At 39.1% G+C, this 23,891-nt stretch overlaps 1 protein-coding gene across 3 annotated transcripts in view; it reads right to left on the reverse strand.

Annotated features, from left to right (window-relative positions):
• Positions 1-23,891, reverse strand: part of LOC125227808 (ecdysone receptor) — a 349,096-nt gene that overhangs the window by 44,525 nt on the left and 280,680 nt on the right. The window contains exon 1 of one of the 3 annotated variants that reach the window (XM_048132154.1): positions 10,109-10,738. The exons of the other annotated variants lie outside the window; for them this stretch is intronic. Within the exon in view, the coding sequence (XP_047988111.1) occupies positions 10,109-10,424 (316 nt within the window). The 5' untranslated portion in view covers positions 10,425-10,738. Of the gene's footprint in view, positions 1-10,108; positions 10,739-23,891 lie in introns of those variants that run through there. 3 annotated transcript variants of the gene reach the window in all.

A 23,891-nucleotide genomic window follows, 5' to 3' on the forward strand; every position in this document is an offset into this window, starting at 1 on the left:
CACAAAAACGGCAAGTTATAGCAGCTTCGTATATCGGTGACGGCGTTATGCAACTCGCAAGTGGAACTGTGGCAATGTGTTGCATAAATGACCTCGTAATGTCAAAGGGGGTCATTGGCGCGTCAGGTAATCGGCTTAGCTTAGATATAATTACATCGATTGAACCCCGGTCTCCTTCGTTGTGTCTGTGACCCCGATGTAAATAACCTGCGCCGGTAAACAACTGACGCTTGCGTCAATGCGGCCTCGCCTCGCCATTGATGTGATCTTTGACTAGCCGACACTTTTCTTCTATTTTAGAACCTTGATTGACGTTAAGCATGCCAGAATTCCTATTGAAAATAGGTATACACTGTTTGTACATAGGTAAATAGTCTGACATAATAGCGTTGTTATTCCGAATAGCAAATTTTGAAATGTTAAATCCATGAAATAATAGAACCACCGCTAAACAGTTTAATGACTATTCATTAATGTTGTGGGCTTGTAATCTATTCAAAGCTTTAGATTTTTAGTCGAGCTTATAATGTAATGTTAAATAGGATGGAATTTATATAAATGACGTAATTAAACTACCAAAAGTGAAGGCCGGACAAATTATAAGACGGTCTAAGCGAAAGTTGCCAAGAATATTACGCTATGAAATAAACGGCGGTGTAAATTCTGCGATGAAAGTGCCAAGTATTCAGTAGTCGGTTATTTAATCGTGGCCAGGCTCTACAAACGTGTTTAGATATTGAACTAGTCAACACAGTATAAATAAACAGATAATTGGTGCTCCGAGATAAATAGAAGCTGCATTTGTGTATGCCTCATCGGCTAATAGAGATATAATTTATGACGAAGCTCCAATAACAACTCTCCACTATGATTAGAAAATATCAATAATCTGTAAATTATTAGTTACGTATACGCATAGTTAATCGCTGTAACAAACAATGGCGCCATCTGAAATCTTACAATTATATCAACGTTAAAACACTAGCAACAAGTTTTATTTCCTTCAAAACTCCTTTGAAAGTCGAGTGCAACGTCGCCTATGCAGTGCATTATCTACAAAGTAAGGTGACCTATATGATAAGATTACTTCAATAGCTGCACTGCACACTACGCCACTGGCACACACACAGACGCGCGTGTATTTACATCGTAGGTACAATGACATTATCGACCTTGACTACTGGCTCGTACATCAGGCACACGAATACACCAGTTGGCGTAGGAATGTGTGCGTCATGTATAAATTCGTCTGAGCATTATTGAGTAGTAAGTATAGCTCCAGGTTTTCTATGGGTATATTTGGAACGGTTTATTTGTGGTGAATTATAGCGATAGAATAGTTCAACACACGATAAGAGCGACGCCAACGCGCCCAACAGATTGCACCAAGGCCAAGAACTGTTATCATTGCCTTTAAAACGCATATGAAACAAAGGGAATACCTATCTAGAAGCCATTCCGTGGAACAATGTGTTGCTAGTTGGTACGTGCATCAAGTTTACCTAGTTTTTGCACTTGTTAAGCATGATGCGATATCTTGACAGCGAGCAAGACAGTACAAACATAAGACATTGTACCTAAGTACACCAAGTAGCAAAACTGCATTGTTTGCAGGTATTTCTACCAATGATGAATTTTAATTACTAATAGCGTTCTAGCTATGCGTTAAGGGACTAAGATCAAGATTATGTTAGTAAATAAACATTGTGAGATAAATTACAACCGTAATTTGTATGATTTAAGGATGTTTGACCTGATTAATCTTTTCAGTAGAGATAATGAATCATCGTTTAGAACTCATAATTTAACCTAAATCAAACACAGTGCTAACCGTCTAACATGATGTAGGTAATAGCTGAATAATGTACAAATTTATCATTAGATAAATTAATTACGTTTCACAAATGTCTTTGATCTCGTAAGTCAAACATTTTCTTGGTATTTTCGGAATCGCATGAATTCGTATTTGATGAATTAATAACGCTTGAAAAAACACGTGACAGGTGTCTATTAATTGTAGTTCTTTTTATATAACGCTAAGAAGTATTATGAGGTTGTTCACTATTGTATAAGTAAACAAAATGTTAAACAGATTGTTAACATTGTTATTTAATTTAAAATACTCATTTTGCGACTTTTGCGTATAAATTGTAGACTTATAGTACAAAAAATGGCAGATTTTACTGGATGTTTTCACCATTATAAACAATGAAGGCAATTCAAACAAAGAGTTCATTCTAACACATCGTTAGAACGCTTATCGCTTAAATTTCCCACGCAAAACCATCTAACTGTTTCTACCTCGTAATAATTACACGATCACCATCACTTGTGAGCATGATAGTTTTCTTTTTCACTCAGTAACTCAAACACTATGTAAGAAAAATAAATATATATTGACATATCCAAAAGTGTATTTTAACCTTCGTATCTAAATCGCTTGATCAATTTGTTTTGAATTACAATGCCACGATGACACAAGGGTGTGGACACAGCATAACTCTGCAAGTTTGACGGTAATCGACGCAATTGTTACGCTGCCATTACAGTTCCAGAGTCACGTACGGCATGCGAGTTCCGCGTTGACCGCCATTTCGTGCGTCAAGCAAGTCCAATAGAAATGACACAAGTTAAAAAAAACCGGCCAAGTGCGAGTCGGGCTCGCGCACAAAGGGTTCCGTAGCAGCAAATAAAAATTACAGTTAAATCAACCTATCTCAAAAACTATAAGAGATACTTTGATCAAACCAAAAATCGTTGAAAGAGTTAATTAGCATGCATCACCTCTATTTTTTTTAGAATTTTATACCCCGTAGTTATAAAAATAGAGGGGGGGGGGGGACATACTTTTTACGACTTTGAGAGCTGATATCTCAAAAACCGTTCACTTTAAGAAAAATGTTTTTTAGAAAACTTTATATCATTTTAAAAGACCTTTCCATTGATACCCCACACGGGTATGTACATCGAAAAAAAAATTTTCATCCCTCAGTTACATGTATGGGGGGCCCCACCCCCAATTCTTTTTTTTACTATTTAGTGTCATAATTTTGTAGCGGTTCATACAACACATATTCCCATCAAATTTCATCACTGTAGTACTTATAGTTTCCGAGTAAATCGGCTGTGACAGACGGACAGACGGACAGACGGACAGACGGACAGACGGACATGACGAAACTATAAGGGTTCCGTTTTTGCCATTTTGGCTACGGAACCCTAAAAACAAGAGCGGCAGACAGCCATAAGATTCTTTCCGGCCAGTTGCAACAATTTGATGTCTGGTTAAATTAAAAAAAAAAAAAACTTATCAAATTCCATTATAGGTAAAATTGCAGTATACGAGTAGGTATCAGCGGATCTATGTAATCTTTCATGGTCCATGGTTTTAGAAAGAATGTCTGAATCCAATTTTTATCGGTATGAGAAATCGAGTCTAAGAAACGCTAAGGTATAATTTTGATTGAAGCCTGACCCAGATAATGTGCAAAATGTGCAAATTGCAGTACGGTTAATTTTGTCTGACAGGTTTTTTTCTCATCCATCTCCGATTTGAATATGGACCGGTTCAAAAGCTTGAAATCATCCCGCTTTAGGTTCGCTTCGCTACGTGTTCGTGCCACAGAAAGTTAAAAAAAACTATAATTTGTTGAATTCTTTGTTTTGTAGAATCATTGACTGAACTCTTGCGTAACTAAAAGAAAAAATGAAGTTAGAATAATCCGGAAGATGAATTATGCCATTAAAAATGAGGTAAAAATCAATATTTAGTTGCGACAAGCGGATTGCGTTTTACATTTGAATTTCGGGTTACAGTCCATTTGTACAGGTTCTAATTTGCAGCTTTTTTGCTGACTAAGTTGCCAGACTATGTTGTTAATCATTAAGTACATTTGACAATGTTTTTTTCTTCCAATGAAAGAGATCGTTTGTTAGGTCCGTTATGGCATTTATGATCGCAGATTGCCCAAAGCAGGATGTAGCACAGTGCGAAGTTTGTTTAGTCGTGCTTAATGCGATCCGTTCTTGAGATTACGCTTTATTTGATGGCATTTTGCGATATTATAGAACAAATTAGTTTTATCTTTTCTATTATTAATAATTACAGTAAATCTTAACTTTTGCCGAATAGTGGCTTTTCCATAGTAGGTACATAAGTGGTTAGTTTATAATAGCTACTAATGCTATAAAAGTCAGATCAGAGCGCAAATCCGAATATGAATGTTTAAGAAATTCACGTGTTAACTTAACTGTACAATGTCAACGTCTCAAAATGATACACACCTATGAAACAACTACATACTTGTTTTAAATGAGCGACACAAACACAACCTATCAATATTCCAAAAATAAAATATTGGTTAAGAAATAAACAGATACTTTTAACGAACAATAATGGTTTATTCTTATTGGGACTGATTGTCGTACTTGTACCGTTTTTTTGTACCGATTATATTTTTTCGGCGGCATAAGTGCTATTGTTTTACAATTATCTAAAAAACAACAGTCGTGTCTCCGCTAAAAACTTATACCTCAATATCGACAGTCGTGATCCAGAGATGATTATCTAACCAGATTGCTTCGCAAGGAATTGAGACCCCGTGATTTGTCTCAAGAATATTCGATCTCAGAGTGGTTAGAGCGAGCAAGTCGGCTCAGATAATAGAACTAACAAGCGACGCGATGGCAGCGCGTGCGCAGCTGAGCGCGACGAGCACTCGACCGCATATCCGCAGCGATTCGTCTTCCTAGAGATCCTAGAGTAATTCATTGCAATGTGAAGGTGAACATTCACGGCTCCCAAGAGTAAACCAATTTAATCAATCAATTGAATACTGCATATAAATTGATTTAAATCTGACAACTTCCATAACAAAGCTATTTGTGCGATTTTTAAAGAGCTAATAGGCGAGTCGATGAACTTTGAATGTGAACGCCGACGTCATTTGTTTTTGTTACGTAACAGGCAGAATTAAGATTTTACTTCACTCGCTTAATTAATACTTCCAACACAATGTAGGTAATAGGTAGCAGTAACATAAAACCCATACCTTTTAATAATTAATTAGCAAGGCACGTGATTACGCCGTGTCTTGCGTGGGCGACGGTCGCGCAACCGTCGCCGTCGCGTCTCATACTTTCATATCGATAGGGTTTGATTTTAGCATTCGTTAGCATTCAAATCAATCTATACCTCAATAGCTCGTACAATGTAATAGAATGGGTATTATAAAGTATAGTTATGAAATGAGGGGGTCAGACAGAGCATTAGATTAGTCAAAGGGTTGCCAAATCTAAACGCTTTGGACCTTTGTGACTTAGCGTGGCAGCTGCTAGTTCAATGCAGATTATTATTTTAACACCGCAGTCAGCTTACGAAGTTGTCGTTTAATAGTTGCGAAGCTGATCCGATTTGTATGCTAATTACGGGACTCTAAGTCTAGCTGAACGATCCTTAAATAGCTGCTAATGGTACTATGTACGAGCTATAACAAGATAATCTTGTTACTTACAATACTTACTCTACAGTTGTATAGTAAAATTTCAACAGTGAATCGGTTAATTTTGTAACCGGCAATTGGTCTTAGGTAATCGGTAAGAGATTGCTATATGTAATATAGTTATCGAAAGGGACGATCATGTAGCAACATCCTGAAAGAGGTAAGCGACCTCGTTTGATCAAGATTCATCAATCATGATGAATCGCGACATGTAGACATGAAGGGTGGATCATATTTCACCATTGGTAATGACATAGGTATGTAGAACATTATTTTAGGTTGTGGCTATAATATAGATGTTATAAGTTGGATTGGACTAGGTATATGAATCATTAGAAAAGGGGAAAATAAATCTTGACTATTAACAGATTGTGATAATTAATCAAAAGTTAAGATAGCAAAATGATAGCCGTCCCACACAAGTTTAGATTGTCGCTATATGTCAAGAGATAAACAGCTTTAGTTAATAGAGGTCCATAACCCTGCCCGATTAGCTATTCATGACGAGAAACAAATAATTTCCGGCTAACTTAACCGGCAGCACACCATGAAGTAATTAGCAGTGGCCAACATGACGGCTATAGTCGGATATTTATAAAGCCGAAGTGTCAAAAAACTGCGGCGACCTTGGTGCCCCCGCGCGGGCTCGTCGATACGTTCACCTCAGGTGGGGCCCGCGGAACGAGTTGTACCATTACTCACATATGGTCTATTTTACACTTGTACAGGTAAATAGGTAGCTGGTACCGAGGAATTCGCGGTACGCAGGTACGGCAACAAAACATGGTTTGCTACATAGTCAAAGGAATCAACACATTTTATTGAACTCCTAACCGCGTTGTTTAAATGCACGCCTTAGTTTAGCGCATATAAGGAAATAGATAAAGTTGTGGAAGCCTTTAATATTAATTGGTTTTGCAAAACGTCCGGAAAGTCAATGTAAATAATTCATACATAACTAATTTAGGCACAGTCTTGACAGCTTTTCATTTTACTTTACTTTCAAGATTACTTAGCACGCAATTAGCAAAAGGCTCTAACTAATTAATAAAGTAAAACATCAAAAATTTGAATATACATATAAATAAAACAAAACAGTGACTTTGATTGATCGTGAACTTGTGTGAAAAAATATACCAGATCAGTTTTGTTTATACTGTTTTGTCGGCTTTTTGAGCTTTTAGAGAGAAGCCACATAAATTTCCCTTTTAAGAAGTGTTGTTTATCCGAGATCAAATATCATTTTCGTGGAATATCAAAATGTTTATTCAATTCAAAAGAGAGCAACACACATACAGTCTACCAGCATCAGCTATCAACAAAGTATTTTTTCCTTCTGCCGTAAATTTGAAACCCGTTTTATTAACTTAATTCTGTCATAAACTAGCCCGCATAGTGACTCATTTAAACGCCAATAGAATGTTTTCTAAGTCATGGTAAGCCAATGCAATGAGAGACAGAGGATTGAATGCGGGTAACGTTAATACTTTAGCAGTAGTATCAATAAATATAAAATAATACTGTGTGTTAATCACGTTCTTTAAATTAAAGTATTAAACAAAAGTAAGGTCGGTTTATTTAACGCAAAACGAGCAATTCAAACGTTTGACAAGGAAGCTAATGTATGGCATTGAGCAACGCTAACTCGGAAGCAACCCTGAATGGTTAAAAGACTAAAGCATACGATAAATCAGAGCTGAAAGATTATTGTTTCACAGACAGAGAAGACGTAAGAAAACAAACTAAATATAAGTTACGTACTTACGCAGAGTTAAGGTTGTGTTTAAGTAGTTCACAAATTTTAATGCTTGCCTATGTTTTACGTTTGAGTGGATAGAATTACAATTTGTTAATTGCCCTATTAATGAAATGGGCAAACATTCAAACATATCCTATAATTGCGCCAATAAACGCGCTTTAACTTCGCTCCAAATTCAATTGCTCTTTAATGTTAATGTGTGTTTCCATCCTGATACTCAACCAATGGTAATTCAAGGGCCTTGATTAAAGTTTTCACTGTCGCGTTTAATTAAAACGATAGCTGCGTTACTCGTTTTCTTATAAACAGTAGCTGCATGAGTGAAACGAAAGTTTACCGCATCAGCGCACATAGAAATCTGCAACATGCCATGGTGATGATTTTCTCATTTCTCGACAGGATGGAGCGATTTCTAACACGTTGCCCGCAGGTATACTTTTTGTTATTTAGAAAATATGTGAGGAACTTATTAAATGTAGCGGTGTAATAGAAATATTATTTACTGAACAGCCAATTAAGAGAAGCAACGAAGCAGATGAAGTAGTAGTTATGCTGTAAAAGTAAGAAGATAACATTTCTAGTGAAAACAACCTACGCTTTGTGAGTGTAGCATGAAGTAAAAGTAATAATTACAAAAAGTTTATTAGTACATGAGTTCCACAGATTATGTATTTCATTGTTTTAGGAACTCTATTAATTTATTAAGTGAATAGTTTAAGATTAGTGTGAGCAAGTGGACATATAAATGCACATGCGTGCTTTGTCAGGCGATGCGATTTACCATCAGAAGTCAGGAGCGGTCTCTAAACCGGTCGGACCGGCCGCACTCGCTTCGTCGAAACACCATCCAACTCACTTACTTAAATTGTTAAACTGTATTACTTGGCAAATTGAATGTGTCTCAAATGGAAGGAAATGACTTAAAACTGTTTCATGGCTTTAAGTACCGGTTTAATCTCACGCCATCTTGGCAAGCACTTAGGTACCAAGCTGAATATGTTTATACGGGTACGCTAGGCACTTCAATATGTAAAATACCTAGTTACGTAATTAATTAGACTAAAAAAGTGAAACATATCTAGTACCTACCTATATATTCTGTTTACATGTTCAAACTAAATAACGTTTCATAATTTCTTGTGACAAAATGAAGTAATTATCCTACTGTCGTAGTTTTGTTTAGTTTGGCTGTGTAACCATAAGGGATTCAGAAATAGACGTACTTCGTTTATAAACAGCTCATAGATATCTATAAGGGGACGCAGCCCTTCCAATTGCCATCCCCTATCCCCTATTAAAGCTTCCTACTCATGATTAGATTACAAATTTTATAGCTACCGATGTGGCTGAGCAGACAGTTTTCGGCAAATGATGGATTAAGATCTGAGTTTTTTAACTGCGCAATATTGTAGCCGCAAATAATACCAAGGTGTCGCACGCATCTTAAAAAAATAAAACTATAATAAATTTTCCACAATAACCTTGCACACCTATAGCGATAAGAATTAGTCATTCCGTCCGTGGTGAGCCTCCCACACTTGTCGGGTGGACGCTAATCAGACATGCTGTGCTAGTACATCATAGACAAATACGTGTGAGGTGACTAGGAAGCTTGTGGGATGCTCCGGTCTTGTTCCGTTCAATTCAAAGGATTACTATTATTTACTAGATTCTTTGCGGGATATTAAAGTACTAAGGTATAAAATGGTACGCGTTTTTGTACTATTCAAACTATGTGTAAACAAGGTATCAAATTTTCGTGATCACTATCGATATTACTCATATGACGACCTATGACGACGCACAACGATTGAAGTGACGACTTTGATTAACAAACCCTATTAAGAATTTAGTTTGCGTGACCGATTACAATAAATCAATATAATATAGGTAGGTAAGGTACTTAACGCATAAGATAACGTAAAGCACCGCTTAAATTAGTAAAAATATGGTATTAGGAAAACTAACCATGTACCAAAAATTTTGGTAAGAATAATTGTACCAAAACAAATCGATTTTGGTATGTAAAGCACCAAGTGGAATAAACTTTTGGATAGGTACATCGTGCAAACGCGTAGTGTAGGTAGGTATGGCGTAAGTACCAGTATTATGGTACATGTCGACACCTACAATTTATAGTTCTTACATGTTGAAGCTATGTACTTATTTTTAAATGTTTCGCCCACATACAATCTGTCATCAGTAATGATTACATCACAACTGAGGCAGGTAGGTTGGTATTCCTAAGTAAATAGGTAGAAATCCATTTTCTTAGTCTTCCACCTTTACTTGTTCCAGATTTTAGTAAACCTCTTTATTTATATCCTTATTTATTGTCAACTGCCTATTTTTTCTTAGTTTCAAAAGTTTTTCTAGTTTTTAGAAATACATGTTTAGTGGTTTAGTGCCTTAAAATACACATACTTACCTTATGTAAATAATTATAATGTTTACAAATGCAGCGAACCGTACTATGTCAAGCAAATTAGTTAATAATGTGGGAGCGGTTGAACTAGCAATCAATACTAAACAGGTGCTTTTCTAGCCCGTGAGGGCTGTAGGGCCTGTAGGTGTAATGCTCTATTACAAGTAACGCTTAATTTTGTAAAATGGTATGCCACTAAAATGATGCTGATGCAAAAAGCAAACTCCCGATAAAACAGATGTTCGATCGAATGTGGGTAAACAAAACGCTGTGACATTTTGTGACAGTCGCGGCAAGACGGCCCAGAGCGCAGCGCCGGTCAAGGTATACGGGCCAAAGGTCGATGACAGCGCGACCGCGCCGCCAAAAAACATGCCAACTACTTTGCCGCGCTATTCTAACTAGAATATTCCAAATTCTAACCTGACGAAATGGATTCATTCTCGGACTTCGGTGTCGTCGGCGGCATCGGCAGCGGCATCGAGGGAAGCGGCTGCGTTTGCTGCTGTTGCTGTATCGTGCATGTGTTCCCGAGGAGAGACTGGGCCGTGTTGTATGTCATGCCGTCATCGTAGCCCCACAGCTCGAGCCCGCCGTACTCGGGGGACGCGAGCGATTCCGGAGACATCACCATAGCCGGCGGCAGACCCAGAGCGGAAGACGACGTCACTTCGGACGAGCTCTCCTCGAGCATTCGCAGCGTCTGGAAGCCTCCGTTGTTGGACCAGCGGCGTCTCATGTCGAAGAGCGCGTCACACGCTCCGAAATCCACGATCGCCGATGGACATCCTACGCGGGCTTTCACTTCACTTTTTCCTCGCACTAACTTTAAAAACACGCAACACTCCGCGCGTCTAACGTTCACTGTCAACCACTAGAACTTATAAACGTCTCGATTTAATAACTTTCTGTCACTACATAATCCGTGCAACAGGTTAGAAAAACTAGCTAGTCTCACGAGAGAACGAAAATATTTTCTAAGTTTGAAAAACGAGAGGAGTGCGTTGCTCGCGCGACCGTCGTCAACGGAGTACATAGAGCGAGCGAGCGACGCGGCCGAGCTCTCACTGCCACGGTCGACCGTGACGTCACGTCACGGTCCCCGCGCCGCGCGACCGCCCCGCGCGGGCCCGCGCAGCCGTGGCACAGAAAGTCGACTCACGGCGACATTATATAGCGCGCGATAAAACACCCTCAATTTTTAAGCGACTCTATCAACTTTGCTTGTTAGTGTTATTACGTAAGTTTGGGAAAGCTAATAATTAAGACTATTCAAGTAGGCGATTACATGCATTTCGTTAATTATTTAGGTAGATTTTGTAGAGCGTTTTTAAAGTACCTACAAAATTAATTTCTAATTAGATTTTTCTAAGAGAAAAATAAGAAAACTAAAACACAAATAAAAAAAAAACTTTCAGAAAACTCCTACAATAAAAATGAGGTAAGGATTTGCGGATTATCCTTTAACATGAATTGCACGGGAAGCATGGTCGCGCGATAGACGATAAAATATCAGGCCGTCCCTATTTACAAATAGTGCGATAGGGAATCGCGCGACCATAATTGCCTGCCTGCACGGGAAGCATGGTCGCGCGATAGACGATAAAATATCAGGCCGTCCCTATCGCACTTACAAATAGTGCGATAGGGATGGCCTGCTATTTTATCACTTATCGCGCGACCATAATTGCCTGCCTGGTCGATGATTGAGTGTAAACAAAAAGATGATTTAAAATTATTACTTACTAGCTTTTTCCCGCGGCTTCGCTCGCGTTAGAAAAAGGACAAAAAGTAGCCTATGTCAGGCACTCTCCATCCCTTCAACTATTTCCACATAAAAAAATCACGTCAATTCGTCGCTCCGTTTTGCCGTGAAAGACGGACAAACAAACAGACACACACACTTTCCCATTTATAATATTAGTATGGATAAAGTTTTAAAGTAGCTAATAGGTACATACTCGTATATACCGAATAAGTGACCGACCAACATTTTATTTCTTGGTAAAATGGGTAATTTAGTTACACATAAATAAATCAATTTACGCAGACAAGTCTAGTAACTTCGAATTACCTAAGCCAATAGATCTTAGACAGTTTCGTGGAATCCTCCCCACGGAACCCTAATCGGAAACTCGGGAGGCAAAGTCAACTAGGTCACCGCGGGATCCAGCAAAAGGTCAATGTTAAGAGGCCTATCGACCCTTCGACCTAGTTACCAACCACCTATCGACACAGATATCACCCGGCTAACCTGACACATTTCAGAACCGTGTCACAGATCGTCAATGCCCTCAAATTCGGAGCGATGACCTGGATTACAGTTATCGCACGTCTGCCAATATTCGAATTATCGGCGATAAAATCGCGATGTCCTCGGTCCATTTTATTTCCAGAAACGCCGCTCTAGTGCGAAATAAATAACTCAGTCAACGATAATGAGACAGGTACCAAAATACCCTAGAAAACACTGAGGAGCAATGCCGCATATCCATTTCAGATTTTCTAAGCCGTGTTTCATAATACTAATATTTTCGCACAGTCATGTATGCACCGTTCTAGTGCGAAAAAGCGCGTTAACAATAATAATGAAATAGGTACCAAAATATCTTAGAAAACACTGAGAAATACCTAGTGTCAGTAGTGTCGCATCTCCATATCGGGTTTTCTAAGGCGTGTTTCATAATATGTACTATTCTTTTCGCACAGTCATGTATGCATATGCACCTCTGGTGCGAAATACGTCAATGATAATGAGATAGGTACCAAAATACCCTAGAAAACACTGAGGAGCAATGCCCCTTATCCATTTCGGGTGATTTCGGGTTTTCTAAGGCGTGTTTCATAATAATATTCTTTTCGCACAGTCATGTATGCACCTCTCTACTGCGAATGGACTTTAATTGTTGATCCAGTTCTAGCTCATTTTATACTGGACATCTCATAGTTAAGCTATGACGTTCCAGTATAAAATGAGCTAGAAGTGGATCAACTATTTAAGTCCGTGACTGTACCAAAATACCCTAGAAAACACTGAGGAGCAATGCCGCTTATCCATTTCGGGTTTTCTAAGGCATGTTTCATAATAGTATTCTTTCGCACAGTCATGTATGCGTATGAGATGGCCGAGATAGTGACGCAGCCATGATTGGAGTTGGCGTCATAAAATCACGTGTTAGGAGCGTTGACCGCCAGTGTTTTGGAAACAGCGCATTTCCTTACCTTACTCATAGAGCGGTTTCAGACTAGCGTTCTAAAGGTGTGTACGCCCGTTTTTAACCCCCGACGCAAAAACGACGGGGTGTTATAAGTTTGACGTGTCTGTTTGTGTGTCTGTCTGTCTGTTTGTCTGTCAGTCTGTGTGTGTGTGTGTCAGTCTGTGGCATCGTAGCTCCCGAACGGATGAACAGATTTAGATTTAGTTTTTTTTTGTCTGAAAGCTGAGTTAGTCGGGAGTGTTCTTAGCCATGTTTCATGAAAATCGGTCTACTATGTCGCGGTCGGGGGTTTTTTCAAAATTTTAATTTTATGGTTATGGAAAGCGCGTATGTGTAAATTCTGAAACCGCCTTTGGACTAGATTATGCGAGAGAGTTCCGGGGTTTTTAATTTGGTATTGAATCATAATAACCTAACCACAAAATTAAAATTTAAAACCTCGGGGTTTTAAATTTTCGGTCGGTCACGATGTCGGCATCGTGCACCGATTTTCATGAAACATAGCTACTAATACTATAACACTCCCGACTAATTTTAGACAAAAGGTCGACCGACTAAAACCTTTCCTTGTTAGAGATAGAGCCCTATTCTCTTAGGAAATATGCTTTAAATACTTATTTACGTAGTTACGCCAAAGTTATGTATACGAACTCTGTTAAGTTCATAACATACAGGATGTCACTTTCAGTATACATATACAAGGTGCTCGCGAGGAACCCATATAACTTTAACGGCATATTCTTGGTCACATTTTAAGACTAAAATGTCATATAAACTTTTCTAGATTTCGTCTAGTTTCAGAGTGATTGCCAATTTAAAATATGTCTTTTTATAAAAAAAACATTTCCGTATTGTTACTCAGTAGTTAAAAAAGGTTGATCACAATCCTATGCCCGCTCAGTCTGCGCCGAGCGCTCGAAGACAACGGACCTGCGTTTGATCGTCCGGCGCACCTAGCTTTCGTAAGCAGCTCGATAGTTCCGAGAAGTGCCGTAAACTGCGACTAAACAAATCTTGATCCTTTTTACACCTTATGCAATTTTAGCATTCGACATGCTTTTCATATGATTTTGGATTTTAAGTTATACGTGAAGTTTGTTGAGAGTTTGAATTATTATTATATTTTGGGACGAGGATGAGGTTCTGGTTCTCATGATGATGGAGTCAGGCAGGAGATGTTCAACAGAACTGCTATTCTACTTATCATAACTCCGCCATGTTTGGGCTCATTAGATTTGGGCTGATGAGCACCATCGATCTAGATGAGGTCCAAGGTCTCATGATGGAGTCAGGAGGTGGTCAACAGAACTGCTATTCTCCTCATCATAACCCCATCATGTTTGGGCTCATTAGATTTGGGCTGACGAGCACCATCGAACTAGATGAGGTCCAAGGTCTCATGATGGAGTCAGGAGGTGGTCAACAGAACTGCTATTCTCCTCATCATAACCCCATCATGTTTGGGCTCATTAGATTTGGGCTGACGAGCACCACCGAACTAGATGAGGTCCAAGGTCTCATGACGGGGTCAGGAGGTGGCCAACAGAACTGCTATTCTCCTCATCATAACCCCATCATGTTCGGGCTCATTAGATTTGGGCTGACGAGCACCATCAAACTAGATGAGGTCCAAGGTCTCATGATGGAGTCAGGAGGTGGTCAACAGAACTGCTATTCTCCTCATCATAACCCCATCATGTTTGGGCTAATTAGATTTGGGCTGACGAGCACCATCGAACTAGATGAGGTCCAGAGTCTCATGATGGAGTCAGGAGGTGGTCAACAGAACTGCTATTCTCCTCATCATAACCCCATCATGTTTGGGCTCATTAGATTTGGGCTGACGAGCACCACCGAACTAGATGAGGTCCAAGGTCTTATGACGGGGTCAGGAGGTGGCCAACAGAACTGCTATTCTCCTCATCATAACCCCATCATGTTCGGGTTCATTAGATTTGGGCTGACGAGCACCATCGAACTAGATGAGGTCCAAGGTCTCATGATGGAGTCAGGAGGTGGTCAACAGAACTGCTATTCTCCTCATCATAACCCCATCATGTTTGGGCTCATTAGATTTGGGCTGACGAGCACCATCGAACTAGATGAGGTCCAGGGTCTCATGATGGAGTCAGGAGGTGGCCAACAGAACTGCTATTCTCCTCATCATAATCCCATCATGTTCGGGCTCATTAGATTTGGGCTGACGAGCACCATCGAACTAGACGAGGTCCAAGTTCTCATGATGGAGTCAGGAGGTGGTCAACAGAACTGCTATTCTCCTCATCATAACCCCATCATGTTTGGGCTCATTATAAATATGTGGAAGGTCGTTAATAGTAATAAATGTTTTATTAGGGTACCCCTACATGTAAAGAGGGGGCAGATATTTTTTTTCATTTCAACCCCAACGTGTGATATATTGTTAGATAGGTATTTAAAAATGAATTAGGTTTTACTAAGATCGATTTTTGATAATTTTCATATTTTCGGAAATAATCGCATAACTTTTGAACCATATGTTTAAAAATATGAAAAAAATCACAAAAGTAGAACTTTACAAAGACTTTCTTTGAAAATTTGTTTTGAAATTTATAGGTTAGTTTTTGAGAAAAATACGGAAAACTACGGAACCCTACACTGAGCGTGGCCCGACACGCTTTTGGCCGGTTTTTATTTTATTTTAATACTTTTCTGTGCTATTCATACATAGCCACCCTAGGGGATTCAGTATTGACAGCTTCTTTTTTTCTTTCTGCATATATTTGTTTCCGCTTTTAAGTTTATTGTAAATAAGACTGCTTGCACTTACATTGAGATTATAATTACATAATGCTATTAAATTAAATCTAATGAAGCGTTGTTTTATTTCCTAAATCTCAAAACCCTTTAAATCGAATATGTATAGTAATGAGCAAAAATTTTACCGCAGGCTTTCCAAACCGACGATGCTTGATCAGCTACTTTTAGAACGTACATGTACACCGTGTCCAATAAGTCCGAATACTCACATTTCACCTCAGTTCTAAAGATATAGGGATCACAGGCCATCAAATTCTTATTTAAACTGAAGTATTCCTTTTAATAAAATACAAGCACAAAGTTCATGAAATTTCCGAAGTGTCTAAGAAAAACAAAGAGGTAAAGTGCCAACAAAATACTTGCTCGGCACGCAGGTGACGAGTTATTTTTTATAAGCAGAATCTGTATGTGATAAAACAGACGCCACGTGTCCAAAATAAACTATTATGGGTACCGAGGATAGATAACGTTCCGGGCAACTAGAAAAATGTGCCTAGGTTCCAGAGCTCACCATCGGCCCAGGTGTGGGATGCAGTATGTAAGCGAGGTAAACTACCTTCAGTACTTACAGATAAAAGCGTTAATATCAACGTTTTTTTCTTTAAAACCAAGGTTTTGGAGAAAAAAATGCCTTAAAGTTAAAAAGGATGCTTGGGAATGAGTATCATGTGTCCCAACAAGACGCACCTCCAGCACATTCGGCAAATGGTATTCTAGCGTAGTTTCAGACTAATTTGGCAGTTTTTTATCCGAAACATGAGTGGCCACCCAGGCCTCCAGGTTTAGGCGTATTAGACTACTTTGTATGGTCATACATGCTTTGAAGACTTTGAAGATCATTTCAAAAAGATTATTGAGAGTATTTGGGATGAAGTGTGAAGAAAACGGTGCGTGCCGCGTGTGATCCGTTTGAGAAGCGTTTGAGGCTGGTAAACAAGTTAATGCTGGAGTTATTAGAAAACATTTGTTGTGAATGTAGTAAATAAGAGTGCCATTCATAAAATATAATAATAATGTAGTAACTATTTGTTCATTTTGTTTTATTGGCTATTTGTGCTGTATTCAAACTTATTGGACACGGTGTACATATTTTGATTTTCACCCTTTAAAATGTTTCTAAGACGCAATGTTTTGCAAATTTGGTCACGTCATGCACAGTTAAACTGTGGAATGAATTGTCGCCAGCGGTATTTCCGGACCAATGCGACCATCAAACCTTCAAGAAAAGAGCGTACATCCATCTTAAAGGCCGGCAACGCACCTCCAACACTTCTGGTGCTTCTGGTGTCCATGGGCGGCAGTGATCGCTTACCATCAGGCAGCCTATCTGCTCGTTTGCCTCCTATCCCATAAAAAAACGTTTAATATTTTTTAAGAAAAAAAAAACCGCCGCCTTTCGGGTTGTGGTGAAAGCTACTTGCGAATGTTGGATTATGTAGAAATGTGTAGGTATTTTTTAAAACTGCTTTTAATGCTTTAATTATTTGATGGCAACACAAATCAATATACGTATAACGCTAAGGTTTGAGGAGTTTCTCAATTCCTCATGAATCCGATTATAAGAAATCGAAGCTTGACAAACTTTGACTTGAAAACTCAATAGTTATGCTTAACAAACATAACTAAATAAATGTCACTGTTCTGAACTTAAATGCATGCTTTTCTTACAAAAATACCAAAGTCACTATGAGTGTGCCGTTCAGATTTGAGGAGTTCGGTTCTGACCATCATCAGCAGTTCCACTGCACCAAATGTCACTGTTCCGGACGTAAGTGCATGCTGTTCTTATAAAAATACCAAAGTCACTATAAGCGTGCCGTTCAGATTTGAAGAGTTTGGTTCTGAGTGTTCTGACCATCATCAGCAGTTCCACTGCACCAAATATCACTGTTCTGGACTGGACGTAAGTGCATGATGTTCTTATAAGAATACCAAAGTCACTATAAGTGTTCCGTTCAGATTTGAGAAGATCGGTTCTGATCTGACCATCATCAGCAGTTCCACTGCACCAAATGTCACTGTTCTGGACGAAAGTGCATGCTGTTCTTATAAAAATACCAAAGTCACTATAAGCGTGCCGTTCAGATTTGAGAAGTTCCGTTCTAGCCATCATCAGCAGTTCCACTGCACCAAATGTCACTGTTCCGTACCTAAATGCATGCTGTTCCTTTAAAAACACAAAAATCACCATACGTATGCCTTTCAGATTCGAGGAGTTCCCTCGATTACTCCAGGATCCCATCATCAGAACTGGGTTCTGAGAAAAATGGGACCAATCTGTATTCATATACATTCAATATTTTTTTTAATCGGTCCAGTAACAACGGAGATATCGAGGAACAAACATAAAAAAATGAAAAAAATAAATAAACATACAGACGAATTGAGAACCTCGCCTCAAATCTCTCAGATTTGAGGCGACGGTTAAAAAGTGACACATCATGAGCAGTTCCAATGCACCAAATGTCACTGTTCTCGACGTAAGTGCATGCTGTTCTTATAAAAATATGAAAGTCACTATAACTGTGATAATTTCCGAAAATATTAATATTATCAAAAAACGATCTTAGTAAACCCTTATTCATTTTTAAATACCTATCCAAAAATATATCACACGTTGGAGTTGGAATGAAAAAAAAATCAGCCCCCACTTTACACTTTACACTAATAAAACATTTTTTTTCCATTTTTCATTTTTGCACTTTGTTGACGTGATTGATATACATATTGTTACTAAATTTCAGCTTTCTAGTGCTTACGGTTACTGAGATTATCCGCGGACGGACGGACGGACGGACGGACGGACGGACGGACGGATGGACAGACAGACATGGCGAAACTATAAGAGTTCCTAGTTGACTACGGAACCCTAAAAAACAGAAATCACTATTAAACTATTCTCTAATTTCAAGTTCCTAACTAAAATTTTCCTAATAAAAAAAAAACAAATTGATCCCGCTACAAACTTTCACCCCCTTTTTCCCTCTACTAGGGGTGTAAATTTTCATAATCGATTCTTATCTCTTCGAAATTTTGTTAATGCAATCTATACAAATTTCGACTTTCTAGCTTTCGTAGTTTCGGCTCAGCGGTGTTGGTTGTTGAATCAATCAATTAGGAAACCTGAATTTATATATGTACATGTAGACTATACTTTTACTACATTCATATACTCAAATCAAATTAAATAAAGAGTCCCCATATAAAATTGAAAATTATGTTATTAGCAATTTAATTCAAAACTATCAAGATTATTTGTGTCTGCGTTGAAACGCGCGTTGAGTTGCCGGTGCTCGCGTACCGAGCGCCAACGCCATCTATCGATGGCCGTTTCGTGAAATTGATGAGCGCTCTAAGGAGTAAGGGGTCTTAACGGCGCTGATGCGCAATTGTGGAGCATAGTCTCACAGTAGTCATTGATAGATGTCAAAATGTGACAAGAAAAACTTCCAAATAATTTGATTTTTAGAAAAATAAATGAAGGAACTCATTTTAATTGCCAACTTTATGGATAAAAAAAAAAATTTTATGTGAAAATACGTCCAAAAAAGTAAAAAAAAAAAAAAAAAAAATTTTTTTGGGCGAAAAATTTTAAAATTCATATAACATTTTTTCTTTCTTTTTGCCTCAGAAACGCGTGGTTCAAGTTATGCGGGTTCCTCGCGAGCACCTTGTATATCAATAAATACCACAAGTAAATTGCTGCCAACTTACCTGCCAACCAAGAATAAGTTCTTAATTATGAAACAATGACATTGACATTTTGTTACGAATATCAAATTCCTAACTTGATCTGTAAGTACTTTGGTACAGGCAGAACTTGCATTTATGTTTCAACGACATGAGAACCCTAATGTATACTAATTAATAGACGAGAAAGCGATATGAGACACGTATATGATTAATGAATATGAATATACGTTCAAAGCCATATGGAAACTTAATTAGAGAGATTCATGAATATTTAGTCCTCACGAATATTGCAGATTACTCTTAATATTTACACGGCTCCCAGGCTTAAAAATATTATACATATCCGTTTTTAATCCCCGACGCAAAAACGACCGGGTGTTATAAGTTTGACGTGTCTGTCTGTCTGTCTATCTGTCTGTCTGTCTGTCTGTGTGTGTCTGTCTGTGGCATCGTAGCTCCCGAACGGATGAACCGATTTCGATTTAGTTTTTTTGTTTGAAAGCTGAGTTGGTCCGTTGGTCGGGAGTGTTCTTACTATTCTTAGCCATGTTTCATAAAAATCGGTCCACTATGTCGCGGTCGGCTTAATAATTTTGTGGTTAGGTTATATAATTACTTAAAAGGTATTATGTGTAAGTATTTTATATCTTCGAGTATGTTTCTCCCCCCTCCCTTGTTCACCCCGTGTGGTGACGGGACCCCGTGTAGTGACGGGTTAAGATTTCACCATCCCCTTTCTTCCCGTGGGTAGAAGTCGACTTTGGAATATGGGTTAAATTGTGGCGTAGGCGAGAAGTTGGCAACCTGTCACTACAATGTCACAGTTTGGATTTCTTTCAACCTTTTTGACAAGAGTGGCACTGAAACTTAGTAGTTCATGTACTTTGCCTACCCGTTTATGGGATACAGGCGTGATTATATGTATGCATCATACAAACAAATACCCAAAATATGGATGCCAAATTATTGATTCCAAAATGATAAAACTCAAAACATCATACCTTTATATATATCAAATAGGTGCTGTGGACTTTTATGTAAACTAAATTTTCATATTATTTTCTAGGCTTGTTCAAGCGAGGTGATGATGCTCCGAGTAGCGCGGCGGTACGACGCTGCCACCGACAGCGTCCTCTTCGCAAACAACCTGGAGGCCGATTTTTGAGGCTCGCTGTCACTAAAATACCGGTTGAAAACGGTGAATTGCCTATTATTTTCAGTGACAATTTTCTGAATTCGAACGCCGTGAGACTCAAAAATCGGCCCCCAGGCGTACACTCGCCGATTCGGGTGTCATTGCTGACGCCGTGGCTTGCGTGGGCGACGGTCGCGCGATGGTCGCGCGACGGCGATGCGACGCATACGAAATCAAACCTTATCGATATGGAAGTATGAGACGCGTGAGCAAAGGATATCTCTCTCCTCTCAATTTCCACGACTGCTTGAGTACTAGTAGGCTATACTACACGTGTTCTTCAAGAAGCAGGTATTTAGGGTTATCAAAGGTCGTCAACGTATAGGTAAGTGGCTCTCCTGATTGCTTATGTCTATGGGTGGCGTTGACTGCTTCCCATTAGGCGGCTCGTCTGCTCGTTTGCTGCCTACTTATGTCTTAAAAAAACTTAAAATAGAAATAGAAATAGAAATATATTTATTGCAAGAACATAGTTTTGTTACAGTCAGTGTGGTGTTACATTTAAGGAGGTCCTTATGTTCTACCCTATGATAGGCATGCAATATAAATCTAACATGCAAAAACTAAGTGTCTATTTCAGCCAGTTGTTAAGGACACTGGTTAGTAATCTTATATATAGTTATTATAAATCGTTCAGAGATTATAAATAAATATAAAATGATAGGATATCTAATACACCAAGATGCAGGTTAGATCCACTCGAAAGAGGAATACTGAGATAGATCTTCTAAAAACGAATGCACTCACACCAGATAACTTAATAATAATCAAGATCAGTAAATTTACTGCAAAATTATCATGCACAGTTTATAAAGTTTCCGCAATCTTAAAAGACGAAAGTCTTAGGTATTCAGGAAAAAAAAGTATCTATCCTCAAGAGCCAGAGGTAACATCTCGTGGAGAATATCTAGACATTTAGTTAGTGAAACAAAAGTAAATTTCGTTACTAAAACTAGTTCTCACATCTGCATAAAAGCTCCAAAAGTCCATTATTTTGCCGGTAGATTCTATTAATTTGGGCATTCGTGCGTGCAGAGCATTACAGACTACCCCGCCCGCGCCTCTCTTTGCCGAATTACTTTGCATTTATCAGAGGTCCTACCGCGAACCAAGTTCGATATGTTCCCTCTCTATTGCACATACACATTCGCACCTAAGTGTGACAGAAACAGATAATTTTGAACGTCTTTCGCGGTAGACCCTCTGACGTTGTTTACACGTTCCGTTCCTCGACTCCGATTTTAATCTTTACACAGATTCGGACATATAATACGGGCATGCGTTCTATTTTCGATTCGAACGTGAGAGACTTTAAAAGTAGACGCGTTTTAATTAGTTCCTCAATTAGCTGAATTCGAATAGGGAAATAGCAATTGCTAGCTAGAACTAATTAGGTACCTACAGCTCGGACAGTCACCTGCAATAATAAAATAGAATTGTAAAGGCAAATATTTGGGATGTTTTCATGTTTTAATCATAGTAATTCTCATAAGTGCAAATCCGCGAGAGATAAATGAACTGTATGAACGAAGTTTCCTGTAGCAGTAACCGATTCGGCCTCGATATTTCAAACGATATTAGCTACGATTGTTAGATTGTTACAACACGACAAACGGCAGCGTCTGAACGGCCTTTCCTGCACCGATTCGCTACAGCCTTGATCCCTACTAATGTCTATTAACAGAGGAATCAACTCGACTTTTTGCTCGACTGATTTCCATTAAATGTAAATTAGAGACAAAATTAATCGGCCAGTCGCCGGAGCCACATCATTACCGAGTTTGCGATGGTATTACAACTCTCTCGTAATCACTACCTGCCGAAAACTTTGTTTATTGTTTAAGAGAGCTTTATGCATTAATTGCCTCTACCACTAATAGCCTCTAAAAGCATTTCATTAAATCGCGCCAAGCGTTTTTGAGTTTGTTTTTTATTAATCGCCGCGAAATGAAAACCACTTGTCATGACGATAGCGGTTGGTAGCTCAGCAAAGATTTATGTACGAATACTACATACCGCGGAATGATTAATGTAATCGAATCTTGGCTGCTAGCCATCCGGCCTTTTGTTGGGACTTTCAGGAAATAAGTAAACAAGGCGATCAAAACCACCCTGCTTTTACAATGACGCTGAAAAGTCGATAAATTACCGTTCCGGGTCGTCAGCTACATGGTTGGTCTTACCTGTAACAAAAACAAAATAGATGAGAATACTGATCGACCGGCGACACAACGGTCTAGTCTTAAAATGTTAATCATAACGAAACGCATGTTCACCGTCATTACCACAAACTCATCAAGTTTTTTCTTGTTTACATTGTTATTTGTAACGAACGCGATCCGCAAAAGCATGACGAAGTGTAAGACGACGCTCACGAAGCTTTCTCGGTAGAGCGCACTCGATGTAAGCCGACGGTTTGCGGTGGTTATGGATTACCTAGAGCTTTAGCAGATTTTAAGCGCTTTTCAGTCGGTCGGTTATGCGTCGTTGTCGTGTTTTTACTAGCGATGTGCAGGCGCATAAAAAGTGGACGCGGCGGAGTGGTCTGCGCGAGCGCAATTAAGACCAAGGTCTCCGGGTTATCAAACCCGAGCCGGCGGTGCCGCGCCTCGCCGCCGTCGCAAAAAAATGTAGCGAATAATGAAGTCGATGGTATTAAAAGATAATAGCCGGACTAACACGCCGGCTGTGTCCTTACCGGCAGCACCGGTTGCGAGACTTGCGAGCCTAGGCGATCATGCAGGCTGGGAACCGATCGGCTCGGGACGCTTTGCATGGCTCGGCGTCGGCGCCGAGTGCGTAGCACATGTCCCACCGGAGCCGGATAAAGCTTGTTTTTACAAGAATTCCGCACTTGCAGGTGGGAATTATGTGCATTAAAACATTCACATCAGACCGAAAGGTCTCATTCTTCGAGAATTTGGAAATGTTCAGTTGAAGACACGAACTTTAACGTCGCGTCATCGCTGCCATTTTCCTGGCTTTGGAATGCATAATATTGTATGTTGTATAGATACTTCGCTTACATACTTATGTCTTAAGTACGTATGTGTGAAGGTTGTTTCCATATTTGTCAGTACCTAATAAAAGTATAGTATTATACATACAAGATAAAATCCAATCGCGCGGCCTTCACGCGCTTGTCGGAACCACAATAACTTTAATCTTTGCCCCAAATATGTTTCGACTAACACCAGACACCAGCTCAACGACTGTTTCAAAATCACACAAGAAATTCCTAGTAGGTCAGTGAATGGTTCTGGCCGGTAGCCATGACGTGAAGTCAAGGCTGAAGAGCATC

The sequence above is a fragment of the Leguminivora glycinivorella genome, chromosome 7, assembly GCF_023078275.1.
Source record: "Leguminivora glycinivorella isolate SPB_JAAS2020 chromosome 7, LegGlyc_1.1, whole genome shotgun sequence".
NCBI classification, from domain to species: Eukaryota; Metazoa; Arthropoda; class Insecta; order Lepidoptera; family Tortricidae; genus Leguminivora; species Leguminivora glycinivorella.